Genomic DNA, 16,802 nt, shown 5'->3' on the forward strand with positions numbered 1-16,802 from the left:
CACGACACACACACACACACACACACACACACACACACACACACACACACACACACACACACACACACAGCCGAACAATCTTCCCTCGAACGACATAAGAGTCGCTCTGGCATACCCTCTATTTTAGTACAAGCCGGTGGCATAGGCTGAGCTTGAGTTTTACCAACAATGTCTTCTGGAAGCAAACAGCACCCCAAGTAAGACCCCTTGTCCATTTATACGGCCATAATCCTGACTTTTGCGCTCTAAGCAGAGTTACGAACGGCATGGCCAAGGGTCTCCGTGCAGGAGATCTGAGCCATGTACCGGACGGAAGCAGCAACAGCGTGGTGGATCGATTTTCACAATCACCCGCTGCAGATGAGCCTTACTTTGCTCGCGCGCGAATGCAAGACCGGTCTAGTCATGTATCACGACTCTCAAGTCAACTCGACGCGACAGACGAAATCTTGAGAAAATGAACACGGAACTCTACTCTGTATTCCAAGTATAACCAAAATAAGGGATCCAAAAGGCCACAGAGGGCATTCTATGTACAAGTCTATTAGGTTGGACAATCATACCAGAGCCCGATGCCCGGAAACATACAAAGGCCGCATACCCCGGGGCAAATGACAGGCCCTTCAGGTCAATGAAGAAGAACGGGTTTTCCTGTCATATAGTCCAGCTCTGAAGCAGTTATCAATGCAACACTTCCATTAAGGCGCGTGCTACGTCATCATATTTTGTACTGGGGAATTCGTGTCCCGCATTGAAGTATTTGAATACCACGTTGCCCTGGAGAGCGGAAGTGGCATCTGGGACAAGTTCGTCCTTGACAATAACCGAGTCATGCTCGCCACACATGATAATCACTTTGTCACTTGGGAGACCGTTATCCTGCTGCTCTTCGGGTGATAGTTTGCTCTGAGTAGATAGGAATTCACCGAGGCGCTCCCATGATTCCCGTTGGCGCTGCTGTAATATCGGCCCGTGTTGCATGCTGGACATGAAAGCATGAACGAAGCCAGCGTGACAATTAACTTGCCATTTAACAGCTCCGGGCACAGTAACATGCGGATACGCTCGAGACAACAGCTGAGTGTTGGCGCCTCCTTGTGAGGGAAGCTCCTCGGTCAATGCATCCGCGGCGTAATCTTTTGGGATTTGGGTTTCGGGGTAGTCAGTGGGCCCGCACGGAGACGACGGCCGACAAGAAAACCCAAAACACGTTCAGGGATAAGGCCACGGGAATAAAGAAGCCGTGACTGAAAGCTGATCTGAGAGTCACGTATCAAGCCCGCCGGGGCAAGCAAAACCAGTGAAGACAGTAACTGGGGGAAAAATGACGCAAAGGATGCTGCTATCCCTCCCCCTAAAGAGTAGCCAACTAGGCTAAATTTACCACTACCAGCACCCGTCCATGATACTGAAGATGTGCTCAAAGCAAGCAATATTTGGGTTGCAAAGAGTCGATCGTCCTGAGGGAGGTCGGTCGGGCAATCCGAGTAGCCTCTTCCAAACCTGGTCGCCATGTATCAGATAAGAAAGCAAACGAAGGAGAGTTATCGTTTTAAGGTCCAGACAGAGCTAAGGACCAATAGGCTACTTACAAGTCGAATAGCATAACTCGACATCCTTGGTCCGCCAAAGCATGCGCCACTCCACCTAGGGCAATGCACGGCGTAGTGATACCATGGACGAACAAGACCTTCGGTCCATCTACTGGACCCCATTCATACACTCGCATCGATCCATACGGAGTCGGCACATCACGAGCCCCCGGGAGCACATCGTTTGGGAGAGGAATTTCACCGTTCTCGTTCTCTGCATCTGACGCGGCGGACGAGGCTATGACTTGGGGGCAACGGAGTACAGAACCTTGCGGACGCTGCTCAGTGAGAAGCGAGCGCAAGAGGAGCCCCACAGTCAACGAGGCCCCTGTCGCAGCAAGCACGGGAAGTTGGGCGCGGTGGTTCCCAACCGAATCGCGAAGAATATCGATAGTCTGGCTATACCATGCCATGATGCCAGATTCCTTTTACCCTCTATGTCTAAGTAGTATATGTCTATTTTCGTCTATGGTTTCAACCAACAAAAAAATCAACTGGTGCGCAATGAATGAATAAATCAATGAATGTAGAGTGAAGGAAGAATGAAGAGAAGTGCCGACGGTCCGTGTCGGCTGCATCTTTCCTATTGATCAGTGATCACCATCTGACCAGTGGGGCTGCCGCTAAGCCGAGGTTCGTCGGCCTGAGGCTCGCTCTTTTTGTTTTTTCTATCACGCATGTTGATGTTGATATACTCGGAGTAGAGACCAAAGAAGCGAAAGGACATATGCAGGATATTCCCATCACATTCCAATAGTCCCTTCTTTTATAATCCCTTTAGAGATTGGACTTGTCCTATATACGGTTCTAAGATATGTACCGGGGTCTTGTTAGAGATATGTAGATGATCGGGCCAAAGGATACAGGGCTCATGGAAGGGAATAATCAAATGGAATACTCGCAGGAGGAGCTAAAGCCTACTTGTAGACGTAGAGTAAAAAAGAATCAGGCGAGAGGACAAGACCATCTATGGTACCCTGACAGGGCATATCGGATCGAAGTGTGTCGGCGATAGGATTCCCAAACAGCCCAACGCGGGGTCCTGCATTATTCTTCTCCTCCGTCTAAGTGAATAGGATGGTGGCCTTGACCTTGTAAGTGATACGGACGAATCTTCCGTCCGGTCATTTTGGGACCTGAATACCGGCTAAATATGGAGTCTTCTGATATGACAGCCGCCAAATATCAGGCAGAAGAAGGGATGGATGGGGAAACGATCTGCAAGGTACCAGCCCCACATCCTATCAAGTCACCACTGGCTGGATCGAACGATGTCTCCGTCTGGAGACAGGGAAGGATTCGAAGGAACCTCCATAGTGCTCCAGAGATGGGTTTCTGCAGTGATAACTCTGGCGGATAATTACCGAGTATACTAGCTGCATATCACTTATGCGCCGCGGGATGTTCTAGTGACAAGAATGGCACGGAGGGCTGCTGTCGCCTATGTGTTCCAAGACCCAGACTCTGCAACCGTGCCTTGATCGAAGAACACCCGAAGCGCTCAGAGCCGAAGCCATAAACGACCACAAGCTTTGATATTGGTTGGATTAGAGTGGCCGGTTGTATTAGCCACGATACGCCAAGTTCCCGGGCGCCATCTGGCAGCCACAATTCCACGAACAACAGTGCCGACAGGTTAAGAGCACCGCAAGGCTTGATCTCATTGATGGATCTTCTCCCCCGCATTCCGACGATCGGCAGGGTTGATCCAGGGCGTTTAATGATGGGCCAACCCTTCATCTACTCCGGAGTAAACACTTAATGCTTCAGAATATGCATCACAGCCAATCGGGGCACATCATACCACCTCGTCCTTCCCCACATCTAGAGGGAGTTTCGTCTTGTCGATCGACTTCCAAAACAAGGACTATAACTGAGATTAGATATACTATACCCCGGATGAGGTTACCGCAAATGCCTAGTCTCCGGCAAAGGAGGAATGGGCCGGACTAGCCGGGGCGACAATCGTGAAGAAGACATTCAGCTGTCTCGTTGGAATAGGGCACCAGTTTCGTACGGCACTCTTCCCTGGGCCTCTAATCCAATCGAGCTTTTGGTAGGAGGATATACCACCGTGTATAGGTTTTGTTAGTCTCTTTCGATCGGAAGGCCGACCCGGAAAGCATGTATCATGGTTCCTCGCCCTGCTGACAGTCTTCGAAATTAGCAAGGGACACAGTTCTTCTCCTCCCTGTAATTCTCTAACCGGAGCTGTTGAGGATATCGCTTAATCCATTATTTCGGAGCATACTCCGTTACCGTCTCAGACCTACTACAGCCCTTATGCGCCAACAGTCCTCAAGTGTTCACTACACACCTATGTCATGTACACTTTAGGATCCACTCTTGGCTATACCTCAGTAGCAATATGCTCATGTGATGCCGGCGGTTCCTGTATGGCTTCCTCAATCTCTATGAAACGGTCATTTCAGCGGCATCGCGGTCCGTTGCACCGGCTAGTATGGATAGGGCTTCGCATAGGAATTTTTCCGAAATGAACACCAGGGTGTTTCTCTCCTAGATTCGTATGGTAAACAGGTTATATAAAGGCCCGATGCCTCCTGCTCAAGATCAGAATATCATCTCTGCAGGACAGGCAACAACAAAAAATCAGTTCAATACATTCTCTCTTTCCATTGAGCATCCGCAATGCATCAACGTGCACTTCTCTTCTCGGCCTTTTGGACGGCTGTCCAGGCCCAGCAGGCTGGAACTTTGACGGCGGAAACCCACCCTTCTTTGACCTGGCAAAAGTGTGCTGCTGGTGGCACTTGCACCGAGCAGAAAGGCTCTGTTGTACTTGATTCCAACTGGCGTTGGCTGCACTCGGTTGAGGGCTCCACTAACTGTTACACTGGCAACACTGTGAGTTCCTTTACGTCTATCCCAAAGGGGGACATGTACACCTGACTGACTGGATCAACAAAGTGGGATGCCAGTCTCTGCCCTGATAACGAAGCCTGCGCTTCCAACTGTGCTCTGGATGGAGCTGATTACGAGGGCACTTACGGTGTTACCACCAGCGGCGATTCCCTGTCCCTCCAGTTTGTCACCGGTGCCAATATCGGCTCTCGTCTGTACCTGATGGCAGACGACGACGAGTCATACCAGACGTTCAACCTCTTGAACAATGAGTTCACTTTTGATGTTGACGCTTCCCAGCTTCCTTGTGGCTTGAACGGTGCCGTTTACTTCGTCGCCATGGACGCTGACGGCGGTGTCGCCAAGCACGCGACCAACAAGGCTGGTGCCAAGTATGGAACTGGCTACTGTGATTCACAGTGCCCACGAGACTTGAAGTTTATCAACGGCCAGGTAAGAAACACGCCTTTATATTTTCGGCTAAACATAGTAACAATGGAAATCAGGCCAACGTGGAAGGATGGGAGCCTTCCGACAGCGACAAGAATGCCGGTGTTGGTGGCCACGGTTCCTGCTGCCCCGAGATGGATATCTGGGAAGCCAACAGCATCTCTACGGCCTACACCCCTCATCCTTGCGATGATACCGCCCAGACCATGTGTGAAGGCGACTCTTGTGGAGGAACTTACTCTGCGGATCGTTATGGAGGAACTTGCGACCCTGATGGATGTGACTTCAATGCTTACCGTATGGGCAATGAGTCTTTCTATGGCCCTGGCGCGCTCGTCGACTCTTCCTCCCCAGTTACCGTTGTGACCCAATTCATCACTGCCGACGGCACCGAGTCGGGCGCCTTGTCGGAGATCAAGCGTTTCTACGTGCAGGGTGGTAAGGTCATCGCCAATGCCGCCTCGAACGTTGAAGGTGTCACTGGTAACTCGATCACCACCGACTTCTGCACTGCCCAGAAGACGGCATTCGGCGATGACGACATCTTCACGCAGCACGGCGGACTCCAGGGTATGGGCAACGCCTTATCCTCCATGGTCCTGACCCTCAGTATATGGGATGACCACCATTCCAGCATGATGTGGCTGGACAGCACCTACCCAGAAGACGCTGACGCAAGCACCCCCGGTGTCGCTCGTGGCACCTGCGAGCCACACGTCGGTGACCCTGAGACGGTCGAGGGGCAGCATGGCAGTGCCACGGTGACCTACTCTAACATCAAGTTTGGCCCGATCGGCTCTACTTTCGACGCTCCAGCCTAAGTGCCAGAATTTAAGGGCAGTCAAGGCTAGCCTTGTTAGGTGTGGCATTGGGAACATTGAGCAAGACATGTACATGGCATGGGAAAAAAGATGTGCTGGATAGAGGTCCTATCAAGGACACATGTCTCTATACTCTGTTCTTTTCTTTCGCTTCTATTTGCCTTGGTTCTGCCGAGCAGAATCAAGGGGTTCCACTCGACTTTTTTTTATGACATTCTCTGTGATTCGCGTTCTTTTCTTCGTCTGTATTCAATTAGGACAAATTGACGAGACAGAGTGTTTCATTGCCTTTTTTTATTCATATTTGGCAAAATATTGTAGCACCAATCCTGATAAATAGCAGCAGATAGTATATTGAGTAGTAGATGATCGACCAGAAACGTGAATATATATAATTCATAGGTGGAACCACCCGCGGAAGATCCATCGGCCCGCACTTTCTCGAGCGGGAAATCGATCCGAGCTTTATCCAAGAGCTCCGAAGGGGAAAAAAAAAGGGAAGATTGGTGACACTTTAATTCTTCATCACATCGCCATGTTTGACACAGTCTGCACATTACCGCTTTCCGCGGATTTATTCGCGCAGGCCATACATCCCAAGGAACCAATTGTCTCCGTTGGGCTTGCCACCGGTCATGTCGAAACCTTCCGTCTTCCGTCAGACGAAGTGGACAGTGACGACGATCAGGCGTCGACTTCTTCGTCGCGAAATGGCCGGGGACATATTGATACGATGTGGAGGACGAGAAGACACAAAGGCAGCTGTCGGTGCCTAACGTTTGGACTGGACGGTGAATCCTTGTACTCCGCGGGAACAGATGGATTGGTTAAAGCTGCAAAGGCAGAGACCGGTGTGGTGGAAAACAAGATTGCAATTCCCCCGGAGAAAGACGGGTGAGTCCTATAATGACTGAAAAATATATATTTAGTTTCGTGGGACAAACTGTTAGTGGAGGATTTACATTGACTCGTCTTTGTTCTGCAGCTCCGTCGATGCCCCGACCGTCATTCATGCGCTTTCCCCCCAAACCCTCCTTCTCGCTACTGACTCGAGCGCACTGCATCTCTATGACCTTCGCCTTCCGTTTTCCCGCGTCTCGGCCCGGCCACAACAGACACATCACCCTCACGACGATTACATCTCATCTATCACTCCATTGCCTGCTTCGGATACCAGTACCTCGGGATTTAGCAAACAATGGGTATCAACCGGTGGTACTACATTGGCCGTGACGGATCTACGACGGGGAGTACTAGTGCGCAGTGAGGACCAGGAAGAAGAATTGGTCAGCTCCGTGTATGTCGGTGGCTTGGCCACGACCGGGACAAGCCGCGGAGAGAAGGTGATTGTGGGTGGCTCCGGTGGAGTCCTGACCCTTTGGGAAAAGGGTGCTTGGGACGATCAGGACGAGCGCATCTACGTTCAGCGAAGCGGCGGGGACGGAGAGTCTCTCGAAACCCTTGCGATGGTCCCTGATGAGCTTGGAAAGGGCAAGATGGTCGCGGTTGGTCTCGGAAGTGGTGGTGTTAAGCTCGTCAGGATTGGCCAAAACAAAGTTGTGTCAGAGGTTATGCACGATGAAACGGAGGGTGTTGTCGGTCTAGGATTTGATGTGGAAGGACGTATGGTCAGTGGTGGTGGACAGGTGGTCAAGGTTTGGCATGAAGCAGTCGGATCTGGGGCAAATGGCGCTAGCGCTGGTGAAAAGCACATGCTTGAGGACAGTGATGAAGACAGCGACGACGATGGCGACGACTCGGACGATAGCGATGGTGAACGTCGGCGGGCCGACGAGGCGCAGAGAAAACGGAAGAAGGGCAAGGGCAAGGATCGCAGCGGCGGTCAACACGTCATGGCGTTCTATGATCTTGATTGATCCTGTCGCTCTTCCTGATACTCGTACCTGCACAAAGGGAATTGGCTTGCAGGAAACAAATGCGAGGAACGGACTGCACGGCAGGAATGCATAGCGTGTGGAGTTTTCTATGGGAAGAAACCTTTTAGATTGGGGAAGGGCTGTGAGCTGCAAGGTCGGAACACTTGCATAATTCTTATAGTATGTAACTTAGTCGGTTCAACCAACGATTTATATGTCAATATGGGCAAGTATTCTCTACAGAATTGACCTTGACGTCAATTTCGATCCTTTGGGTCTAGCAACAAATTCAGCCCTCTTTGACCATGTGACGTTGGCCAGTTTGTCACTGGACGGGGGATTTCCGATGTGAGGAACTTTGCCGTCCTTCTTCCTTATAAATCGGCCTTCCCGGAAGCAATCAGAGCAGCAGATGCCGAGAAATCAGGACCCCCGCGAAAGGGACCCACGGCAAAGGCATTTGCCTGACGGTTGTTTGCAGGACCGTCTCCTACTACTGGTGGGGTGTGGGGTGCAGCGAGATTATTCATGATGATCAAAGTTTCCTCTAACCCATAAGAGTCTCGGTATTTATATCGGTCGACCGCCAGCTCCTACACGAGTAGCACTAACTAGATATAAAACTGATTTGTTCCCCATTGACTGTCCCGGTGTGACTTTCATCTTCTTCCAACGTCACAAAGGCAAAAAAAGCAAGCTCTTATGATGGATGCATTCGAATATAACGCGAACCCTGGGCGAGTCATCTTCGGCAGTGGTACTCTCCAGAAACTCCCCGATGAGATCTCTAGACTCAATCTAAAGGCTCCACTGGTGTTGTCAACACCACAGCAGATCAGCCAAGCGGAGAGGGTCAAGGATGTCCTCAAGGGTAAGGTAGCCGGCATCTTTACTGAGGCTACAATGCACACTCCTACACACGTTACAGAAAAGGCTCTCGAGTATGCAAAGTCTCAGAATGCTGATTTGGTCATCTCTATCGGCGGTGGAAGCACCATTGGGCTGGGAAAAGCCATCAGCATCCGTACGGGCATGCCTCACATTTGCATTCCAACCACCTATGCGGGAAGTGAAATGACCCCTATCTTGGGCGAGACGGCCGATGGCTTGAAGAAGACACGTTCAGACCCTAAAATCCTTCCCGGAACTGTCATTTACGATGTCGACCTTACTATGACATTGCCACCAGCAATGAGTGCTACGAGTGGTGTGAATGCTATTGCTCATGCCGGTGAGTCCTTAAGAACCTGCTACTGCTCTGACCATTATATGATGTCGAAAGCTCAACGGTTATCATACGACTAGTCGAAGCACTCTATGCCCGCAATACTAACCCCGTCATCAACTTGATGGCCGCCGAGGGTACCCGTGCACTAGCATCAGCCCTTCCTGAGATTGTCGAGAACCCCACATCTCAATCTGCCCGGCGTCGGCTCTGTATGGTGCTTGGCTCTGCGGGACCTGTCTCGGTAGTGTGGGTATGTCTATCCACCATAAACTATGCCATACGTTGGGTGGCAGTTTCAACTTGCCCCATGCAGAGACACATACAGCAGTGTTGCCCCATGCAATCTCTTACAACGCACCGAAGATTCCAGAGGCAATGAAGAAGCTGGCTGAAGCGCTTCCCGGTAGCAATGGAGATGCTGTCCAGGGTCTAAACATCTTGCTGTCCAAATTGCAAGTCAAGCGAGGCCTTAAGGACTTTGGCATGAAGGAGGAAGATATCGACAAGGCAGCGGATATTGCTGTGAGCAACCCCTACTGGAACCCACGGGAGATCGAGCGCGCACCAATCCGTGAATTGATTCGACGTGTTTGGGCTGGGGAACCAGCACGGGCGGATTTGTAGGTTAGCGAGCCTTCTATACAGTAAGCTGCTATATCTGATAGTTAGGCTATCGTACTTGCTTACTTACCAAAAAAAATCATACGGTTCTAACCATGATAAATTTTCATCTTGCGCATTATCGATCAACCATTTCACTAGGACAGAAATACTATGAATGGAAAAATATAAACTCAAAGGGTAAAGGCATTGTATCGCATGTATAAACATCAGTAATTGGCATCCGCGCCATTGGTTCTTGTACGGAAATAATTTAGATGGCGGGGTGAAGTGGGGGGACTTTTTGTTCTCCCAAAATCGCGAGAAAAAAAATTCCACAACAATTTCAAACCCCGCCATCTCCACGATCTCCCTTAATTCAACATAGTTTGCTCTTGTTATCTATTATATTGCCGATATCATCAACTTCTCGAGATGGCTACAGAAATGGCAGCAGCCCCCGTGCTGTCAACCCCCGATGATCGTATTCTCGAGGCTACAGAACCCATCACTACACAAGAGGCACCGCGCACGCTGTCGGATGAGGAGCTATCAATCACTTATGATATTGACCGCACGTTGAAGGAGATCCGAGAGGCTCGTTATAGGCGAATTGCTCTTCAGTTCCCCGATGATATGCTTCCGGATGCACCACGGGTGTTTCAATTGCTTAGCCGCGGTTTAGACAAGCGCAACGCTACTGACGGCAATGTTTCTCACACGCAGAAAGATGGAGCGAGTACTACTGCAGAGTCGGATGGCCTAGCGCATTCGGTTTCTCAGCTCAATATCGCGGATACTACGGAGACGTCGCCAAAATTGTATATCTTAGCCGATACGTCCTACGGGACTTGCTGCGTCGACGAGGTGGCTGCGGAGCATGTCAATGCAGATGTCGTCGTGCACTATGGCCGCTCATGCCTATCTCCAACGTCGAGACTACCGGTGATCTACGTTTTCACACATAAACCTCTTCCCATCGACCCCGTCGTTCGCGCTTTCCAAGAGACCTACCCTGACCTTACCACAAAGGTCATCCTCGCGGCTGACGTGACATACACCGACCATATTCCTGCAGTGTACTCGCGACTTGTGAATGAAGGTTACACCAACTTGTTTGCTACTGATTTGGTCCACAACCCATCATCTGCGATTCCCAATCGAACAGTGCCGGACTCCGTTTGCGAGACTCCTGATTCATTATCAGAATGGCAGCTTTTCCACATTTCAGACCCTCCTACGGCTCTCCTCATGACGCTGGCGTCTCGCGTAGCTTCAATTCACATATATCCAACAGATGACCTCCAAAACGAAAACGTCAAGCCTTTGCCTGCATCGACCGCAATCGCTTTGCGGCGTCGATATGCCACCTTGACCCGTCTCAGCACTGCACCAATCTTCGGAATCTTAGTCAACACGCTTAGTGTGAAGAACTATCTACATATCGTAGAGCATGTGAAGCAGAAAATCGCGGAAGCTGGCAAGAAGAGCTATATGTTTGTGGTGGGGAAGTTGAACGCAGCCAAAGTGGCTAATTTCAGTGAGATCGATGGTTGGGTGGTCATCGGTTGCTGGGAGAGTTCCCTAGTTGACAGCAAAGATTTCTGGAAGCCAGTGATCACCCCATTTGAGCTGGAGCTTGCTCTCCAGGGGGATGCCGAGCGTATCTGGACCGGAGCCTGGCAGAGTGACTTCCAGAGCGTTCTTAATCAACCTAACCAGGAAGTCGAGGAGGAGACTCCATTGTCGAATGGTGCGACCGTTGATGAGGAAGAGGATATGTCAGAATCCGAATCTGCACCACCTGAGTTCGATTTGCGCACCGGTCGATATGTCTCGCACTCGAGGCCGATGCGGAATCCTGCACCCCGCGTTTCAGCTTCAGCACAGGATGCGGCCTCAGCAGCTAGTGGGCCGTCTGCTGCTCGAGCACTGGCCAAACGGGCCAAAGGGGATTTGGCTATGATCGGCGGGACCTTCTCTCCAGGGGCAGAATTTCTTCGGTCGCAACGGACGTGGAAGGGGTTGGGGAGTGATTTCGATATTCAATATGAAGAGGACGCCCCAGATGATACGCTGGTGGTGGAAGGGCGCAAGGGCATTGCAAGGGGATATACAGTGGGCGATTCAATAGACCGGCACTAAACTTCCCGGAGATCCATTGGATTGATGAACTATATTATATACCCTATGTTATTGAAGGTCAACACCTGAAAAGGGAAAGAAAAAGGGTTATTCCTCCATAGATCGACCAAATAGAATTCAACCCTGTTGAGGTTCAGGGCCTCTGGATTATTTATTAAATAATTGAAGTATCTTACTGGCTCGAATAGGGAAGGTCGCAAAAGTGAGAAGAGTCTTTTGGAGTCGACCTATCACATGATGCAAGCGGGCAGTTTGCCGGCCGTAAGGCCGTTGGTTTTTGTCCCAATTGTGAGTTGTCAAAGCCACACATCAGCCAGTATTATCGTATCTTGTTCTCCCTTTGATGGCCTAGCATGACGTCCAACTCCTGAGTCTATACCGCCCTCCTTGCGCTGTGTCGCCCTCCTTCTTTTCTCCCTATGATGCGCTGCATCTTCCGCAATCTCCGCTGTGTTCGCGACCTCGCGTCACTTTGACCTTCAGCGGCAGCAACAGCAACAGCAATAGCGTGACCGACAGACGTAAAGACAAAGGCAATAAACCACGCTGGTACATCTCTCACCCACGATCTGACGGCCAGTCCATAGGAGAACCAGGCACCTGAAAGCATGGCCGATAGCGCCGCTCACAACCAGCAGGTGCTGGTCGACTCCGCCCTGGAACAGTCGCTCATCCCCGTCCAACGCTCTCTCTCAACCTTCGAACGAGTCATCACGACTCATGCTCCTCTCCTCGAATCCCTGCTACTTCAACTCCCGACAGACTCCATTTTGAAAATCTACCACACTTCCCGCTACCTCCGGTCCTTTCTTAGATCTTATCCCACAGCATGGAAGCACTTGTCGTTTCGTCTATTCTTCCCTTCAGGTACCTCTTCACCTCCGGGTTGTCATGCCAGGGACTCTGGAGCCAGTGGTGGTACCGCGGCAATCCCGCCCTTATGCTCTTGATCAGCTGTTGATGAATGTGGTGGTCCCGTTCAGTCCGTGTTTGAGGAGTCTAGAGTTGGATAATACGGCGGTGTCTGGGCAGATACTCATATCGACTGTCTTGTATTCACGGCGCGAAACACTAGAGCATCTCTCCGTCCGGGGATGTAAAAATGTCTCCCTTAAATACCATATCATTCCGTATCTGACAATGTTTGGGCTTCAATATGATGTGGATATGGAAAACAGCATTGGTAGCTCTTCATCTACCAAGCGTCTTGCACTGAAAAGCCTGTATACCTACCGATGCCGACATCACCGAAGAAGACCCTACCTCTCCTCTTCTTTAACTCGGAAGGATTCAGACTCGGAGCCGACCCATGAATTAGTCAACCTCTGCCATAAACTAGGGATTTGGACCGACACCGCGTGGTGTTCGACTCCCGCCGGGAGGTGCTATAGGAGGAGAGGTTACGTTTCCATGAGAGTACCGCAAGGCTCTGCGGAGGTCTGGGTGGTTTTTGACCGGTTATGGCGGTCGAAGAATTGGATTGGCCCGGTAGACCACAGCAGCCGTCCACCCAAAAGAGACGGTAAGCTGTGGGAACATGAGGAGACTGGCTGCTATGGTGAAGCCCTTGGGACAGGAGAAGGCAGGGACCTTGGCGAGGGTAAAATGTCACCGGCCCATTCACGTTGGAGCCATAAGCGATTTGTGGAAAATATCCGCTGCGACAACTGCTACGAAGAGATTCCGGAAAGATGCGAACAGTGTAGTGTTCTAATGCACTGTGTTGGGTGCCGCAAGACGCTCTGTGCAAGTTGTGCTTATGATCGGCCCTACGTTCGTCCTCGACGGCCCTCATCGCTGTCAGGGGAGTCTAAGCAACCTTTCTGGTGGGCGCCAGGGGCCACCACTTCGCCCTGCCTCATGCTGGATCCCTTGGAGAGTACCTCTGAAAGTGATACCTTGAATCATAGCACCACACCCCCTCATCCTGTCCTGAAATTTCACTGGTGTTGTACCGAACCAATCTTTTCCGGTGGAGGCGGTATCAGTATTGGAACTCCTAACCGGGATGTAGACCAGGTGCGAGCAGCGCCTCTGCCCCGTGGGCAAGGCTGGGAAGACCTGGAATACTCGGCGCAAGAGTGGAGTAAGACTTTTCCCAAGTATGCCTACGGTGATCCACGGAAACCTGACTACACACTCGAAACGGGACATATAGCTATGATGAAATGGTTGCTGGGGCCTCCAGACCGAGAGCCCACGGCTTGCCCTCGAAATCTGTGTCAGGAATGTTATGACACTCCCCAGTGGAAGGTACACTGTAAAAGTTGCTCGAAGCCATTATGCATTGAACATGATCTACGCGGCCTCCGCTTACGCATTTGTGGATACCGTGACCTTACTCTAGAAAAGATGGCCATCCAAAATCGGCCCGGATCAGGCTCTCAACAGACCACCAGTGCTGTTGCTTCGTCGCATTACTTGAGCTCCTCGACCGAATTTGCATTGCCATATCGGACCCACCGGGCTGTCGACTCTACTGCAAGCAGCTTTACCGAGGATAATCCTGCGGATGCCGTCCCGGATGTTAGTAGCCACGCTGTGCAAGGCGCTGACGACCCGCCAGGGCCCATTTCTCTTGTGCACCGCCGACTCAGGAGTGTCTCAGTCTCGAACTCGAACCGATCCCGTTCCTCATCACGTTCCTCCGTTGGTTGTGAATCACAGTCAGATTCGGCCAAGTGGCAAGGCTGCCAATCGTTCTTTTGCCCGCAGTATCGAGCTGTCGGCGATCAACGACAAAGGTGTGGTAGTGTCCTCCGTGAGTGTTCAAGCTGCTCGGTGCACGTATGCCAGGACTGCGTTGAGGCCAATCCTCCATGTAACTGCTCATACTGCGAGGTAAACTATCTGTGCCCGAACTGCCTCAAGCTTCGAGAGCAGGACGGAACCTGCCGTCGGCTGGAAGAGGAAAAGGCACGGAGGGAACAACGGTGGAAGGAAGATATGCAGATGCTGGAGGGGATCTTGGAGACTAAGATGGCAAACGAAGTTGCGGAATATGCGGGTCAGTTCTTCAACTCCGTCGAGGAGCCGGGCATATCTGTTGAGCAAGTGGAAGATGTTCACCAGAATGCTCCATCTCCGCATCATGTCCGCATCTTCGACGGCTCACCCTGGATGGGACCTATTACAGAGGAGGACGTAGTCGATAGCATAGAGTAAGGGCCGAGCCGACTACATGAGGCTATACACGTTCGCTACTATCGTTCATCCTCTCCTTTCCGAGGTTAAGTTGAGTGGTCCGCCAGGTGTGTCGACTGCCCTGGCCTTCAGGGGGAGATGTCGAGTGATGCTACCAACCCTGATTCTTTTTGCTAACATGCCACCCTCACTTGTTCACGGACATATATGATAATGCTTTCACTTCTCCTCATTTATTCACACACTACATATCAGATTAACTACGAATACCCTATGAAGACCGGGATGCTTGCTGTTATAGACAAGCCAGCCCAGTCGAATTACATGATATCATAAAATTTCATGACATAATTAAAACATGTGCCATATCCATACTCTACAGACTCGTATTCAAACAGCCACATTGATCGAATAGAAAAACACCCGAAAGAGGCTAGTAAGCTCCAGCTCCATGCGGAACTGCCCCGCCAACGGAGAGAACAAAAGTCCAAACAATCACAACGAACACTGGGAATCTCTCTCCTGTACTTTCACATCCACTCAGTAACCAGCTCACCGAACACTCACAAATATAAAAAGCCTTTATCAAAAACCCGTCAAGGTATTTCAAGCGTACATCTATTCTCCCCGCAACCCACTTCTATTCATTACCCCGCCATCCCACTCTACAACAAGCACAGGTACTAAAGAACCACCAACATCAGCTGACTTACCACAAAGCATCTGAGCAAGCGCATAGACCCCAAACCCAACCATGTCTTCTGCCGAGGCCGAACGCGATCCGAACCCCGCCGAACTGGCCGAGCGCGAGCGCGAGGAGAAGGAGCGCAAGGCGAAGGAAGACGCCGAGCAAGCGAAGCTGCCATACAAGTGGACACAGACCATCAAAGACGTGGACGTGACGATTGCCGTACCGGGAAACCTCAGGGGAAGGGATCTGGATGTGGTTTTGACCAAGACTAAGATCAAGGTGGCGGTTAAGGGACAGGAACCTATTATCGAGGTAGGCTACGCTCTTTTGGTGATACCGGTGGGCATTAAGGATGGGATAGCTAAGTGTTTGACAGGGAGACTTTCCTCACCCGGTTATACTTGACGAGTGCTCATGGACGCTGGAGACGACATCGCAACCGCCTGGAAAGGAGGTAGCGGTTCATCTGGACAAGGTGAATAAGGTTGAGTGGTGGCCGCATGTGGTGACTTCTGCGCCCAAGATCGACGTCAGTAAGATCACGCCCGAGTCATCGAAGCTGAGCGATCTGGACGGGGAGACCAGGGCCATGGTCGAGAAGATGATGTACGATCAGCGACAGAAGGAAATCGGCGGCGCAAGCAGCGATGAGCAGCGCAAGATGGATCTTCTGAAGAAGTTCCAGGCGGAACATCCGGGTATGTTTGGACACTATCGTGCTTAGGGCCTCGTAAGGTTTACTAACATTCTGGTACAGAGATGGACTTCTCCAATGCACAAATCGGCTAGTTGATGGGCCATTCCAGATGTGTATGAAGTAATGAGCATTAGTCTTTTCGGACAGGACATGAGTATTCAGATTTTCGATTCGTTAAAAGCACATGGGCTATATTAATAAGTAAACATTCCGAGGATATATCAAGATGGTTGCTCCTGTTGGCCGAATACGAGAGCTACCTGGTTAGGACTAGTGGCGAACAAATATACTTGACAAACGGCGATTCTTGTGCTATACTTCGTGTCAGTTATGCATCGAGTCAAAGGCATTATCCTCGCCTTATGAATTATTCCAAATTCTCGTATTCACAGACATGAGCCAGTATGTTACTGTCCTTGCGAAAACTATCATAAATAGCCCAACCACCGTGCCCGTACCAGAAATGCAACTGGCAAAATTTTACAAAGTTAGCATTTCTACAGAGGACATATACCCCATAGCATCCATTTCGTGGCTTTGCTCTTTAATACTATACATTTCCAATACTTGCAGCGGTTTTTTTCCCAAAGACGGTGCGGTCGATGCATACGAGGAACAATTTGCGATTCAAGAAGCCATCATATTATGCATGAGTAATAAGCATCGAGCATGGTCTAAGGCATTCGATTCGGATT

At 50.7% G+C, this 16,802-nt stretch overlaps 8 protein-coding genes across 8 annotated transcripts; 7 read left to right on the forward strand and 1 right to left on the reverse strand.

The window, feature by feature from the left end:
* Positions 1-168: 168 nt before the first annotated feature.
* On the forward strand, positions 169-461 carry ANOM_002879 (uncharacterized protein; the record flags this gene model as incomplete). Its single annotated transcript, XM_015548136.1, has 2 exons — positions 169-197; positions 254-461. 2 exons carry the CDS (start codon positions 169-171, stop codon positions 459-461), a joined length of 237 nt encoding a protein of 78 aa, XP_015409037.1.
* A 220-nt stretch (positions 462-681) lies between these two features.
* On the reverse strand, positions 682-2,271 carry ANOM_002880 (alpha/beta fold hydrolase; the record flags this gene model as incomplete). Its single annotated transcript, XM_015548137.1, has 4 exons — positions 682-1,136; positions 1,211-1,503; positions 1,593-2,017; positions 2,194-2,271. The coding sequence occupies 4 exons, from the start codon at positions 2,269-2,271 to the stop codon at positions 682-684; spliced, it is 1,251 nt and encodes a 416-aa protein (XP_015409043.1).
* A 1,970-nt stretch (positions 2,272-4,241) lies between these two features.
* Positions 4,242-5,725, forward strand: ANOM_002881 (glycoside hydrolase family 7 protein; the record flags this gene model as incomplete). Its single annotated transcript, XM_015548138.1, has 3 exons — positions 4,242-4,457; positions 4,521-4,907; positions 4,961-5,725. 3 exons carry the CDS (start codon positions 4,242-4,244, stop codon positions 5,723-5,725), a joined length of 1,368 nt encoding a protein of 455 aa, XP_015409042.1.
* Positions 5,726-6,260: 535 nt separating this feature from the next.
* ANOM_002882 (WD40 repeat domain-containing protein) lies at positions 6,261-7,602 on the forward strand (the record flags this gene model as incomplete). Its single annotated transcript, XM_015548139.1, has 2 exons — positions 6,261-6,619; positions 6,711-7,602. 2 exons carry the CDS (start codon positions 6,261-6,263, stop codon positions 7,600-7,602), a joined length of 1,251 nt encoding a protein of 416 aa, XP_015409024.1.
* A 705-nt stretch (positions 7,603-8,307) lies between these two features.
* ANOM_002883 (maleylacetate reductase) lies at positions 8,308-9,454 on the forward strand (the record flags this gene model as incomplete). Its single annotated transcript, XM_015548140.1, has 3 exons — positions 8,308-8,833; positions 8,908-9,076; positions 9,124-9,454. The coding sequence occupies 3 exons, from the start codon at positions 8,308-8,310 to the stop codon at positions 9,452-9,454; spliced, it is 1,026 nt and encodes a 341-aa protein (XP_015409044.1).
* A 411-nt stretch (positions 9,455-9,865) lies between these two features.
* Positions 9,866-11,575, forward strand: ANOM_002884 (2-(3-amino-3-carboxypropyl)histidine synthase subunit 1/2; the record flags this gene model as incomplete). The annotated part of the gene is made up of 1 exon (XM_015548141.1): positions 9,866-11,575. The coding sequence occupies one exon, from the start codon at positions 9,866-9,868 to the stop codon at positions 11,573-11,575; it is 1,710 nt and encodes a 569-aa protein (XP_015409014.1).
* An 891-nt stretch (positions 11,576-12,466) lies between these two features.
* On the forward strand, positions 12,467-14,740 carry ANOM_002885 (uncharacterized protein; the record flags this gene model as incomplete). The annotated part of the gene is made up of 1 exon (XM_015548142.1): positions 12,467-14,740. One exon carries the CDS (start codon positions 12,467-12,469, stop codon positions 14,738-14,740), a length of 2,274 nt encoding a protein of 757 aa, XP_015409039.1.
* A 672-nt stretch (positions 14,741-15,412) lies between these two features.
* On the forward strand, positions 15,413-16,268 carry ANOM_002886 (NudC domain-containing protein). Its single transcript, XM_015548143.1, has 3 exons — positions 15,413-15,722; positions 15,787-16,108; positions 16,168-16,268. Exons 1-3 carry the CDS (start codon positions 15,474-15,476, stop codon positions 16,197-16,199), a joined length of 603 nt encoding a protein of 200 aa, XP_015409041.1. The 5' UTR covers positions 15,413-15,473; the 3' UTR covers positions 16,200-16,268.
* The last annotated feature ends 534 nt before the right edge of the window (positions 16,269-16,802 follow it).

The sequence above is a fragment of the Aspergillus nomiae genome, assembly GCF_001204775.2.
Source record: "Aspergillus nomiae NRRL 13137 chromosome Unknown contig00061, whole genome shotgun sequence".
NCBI lineage: Eukaryota > Fungi > Ascomycota > Eurotiomycetes > Eurotiales > Aspergillaceae > Aspergillus > Aspergillus nomiae.

Excerpts from the sequence above, each read along its gene's own strand:
- ANOM_002886 (XM_015548143.1), top strand. The coding sequence starts at position 15,474 with ATGTCTTCTGCCGAGGCCGAACGCGATCCGAACCCCGCCGAACTGGCC. Across the intron at positions 15,723-15,786 it reads GACAGGAACCTATTATCGAG|GGAGACTTTCCTCACCCGGT; the intron begins GTAGGCTACGCT and ends AGTGTTTGACAG. Across the intron at positions 16,109-16,167 it reads GTTCCAGGCGGAACATCCGG|AGATGGACTTCTCCAATGCA; the intron begins GTATGTTTGGAC and ends ATTCTGGTACAG.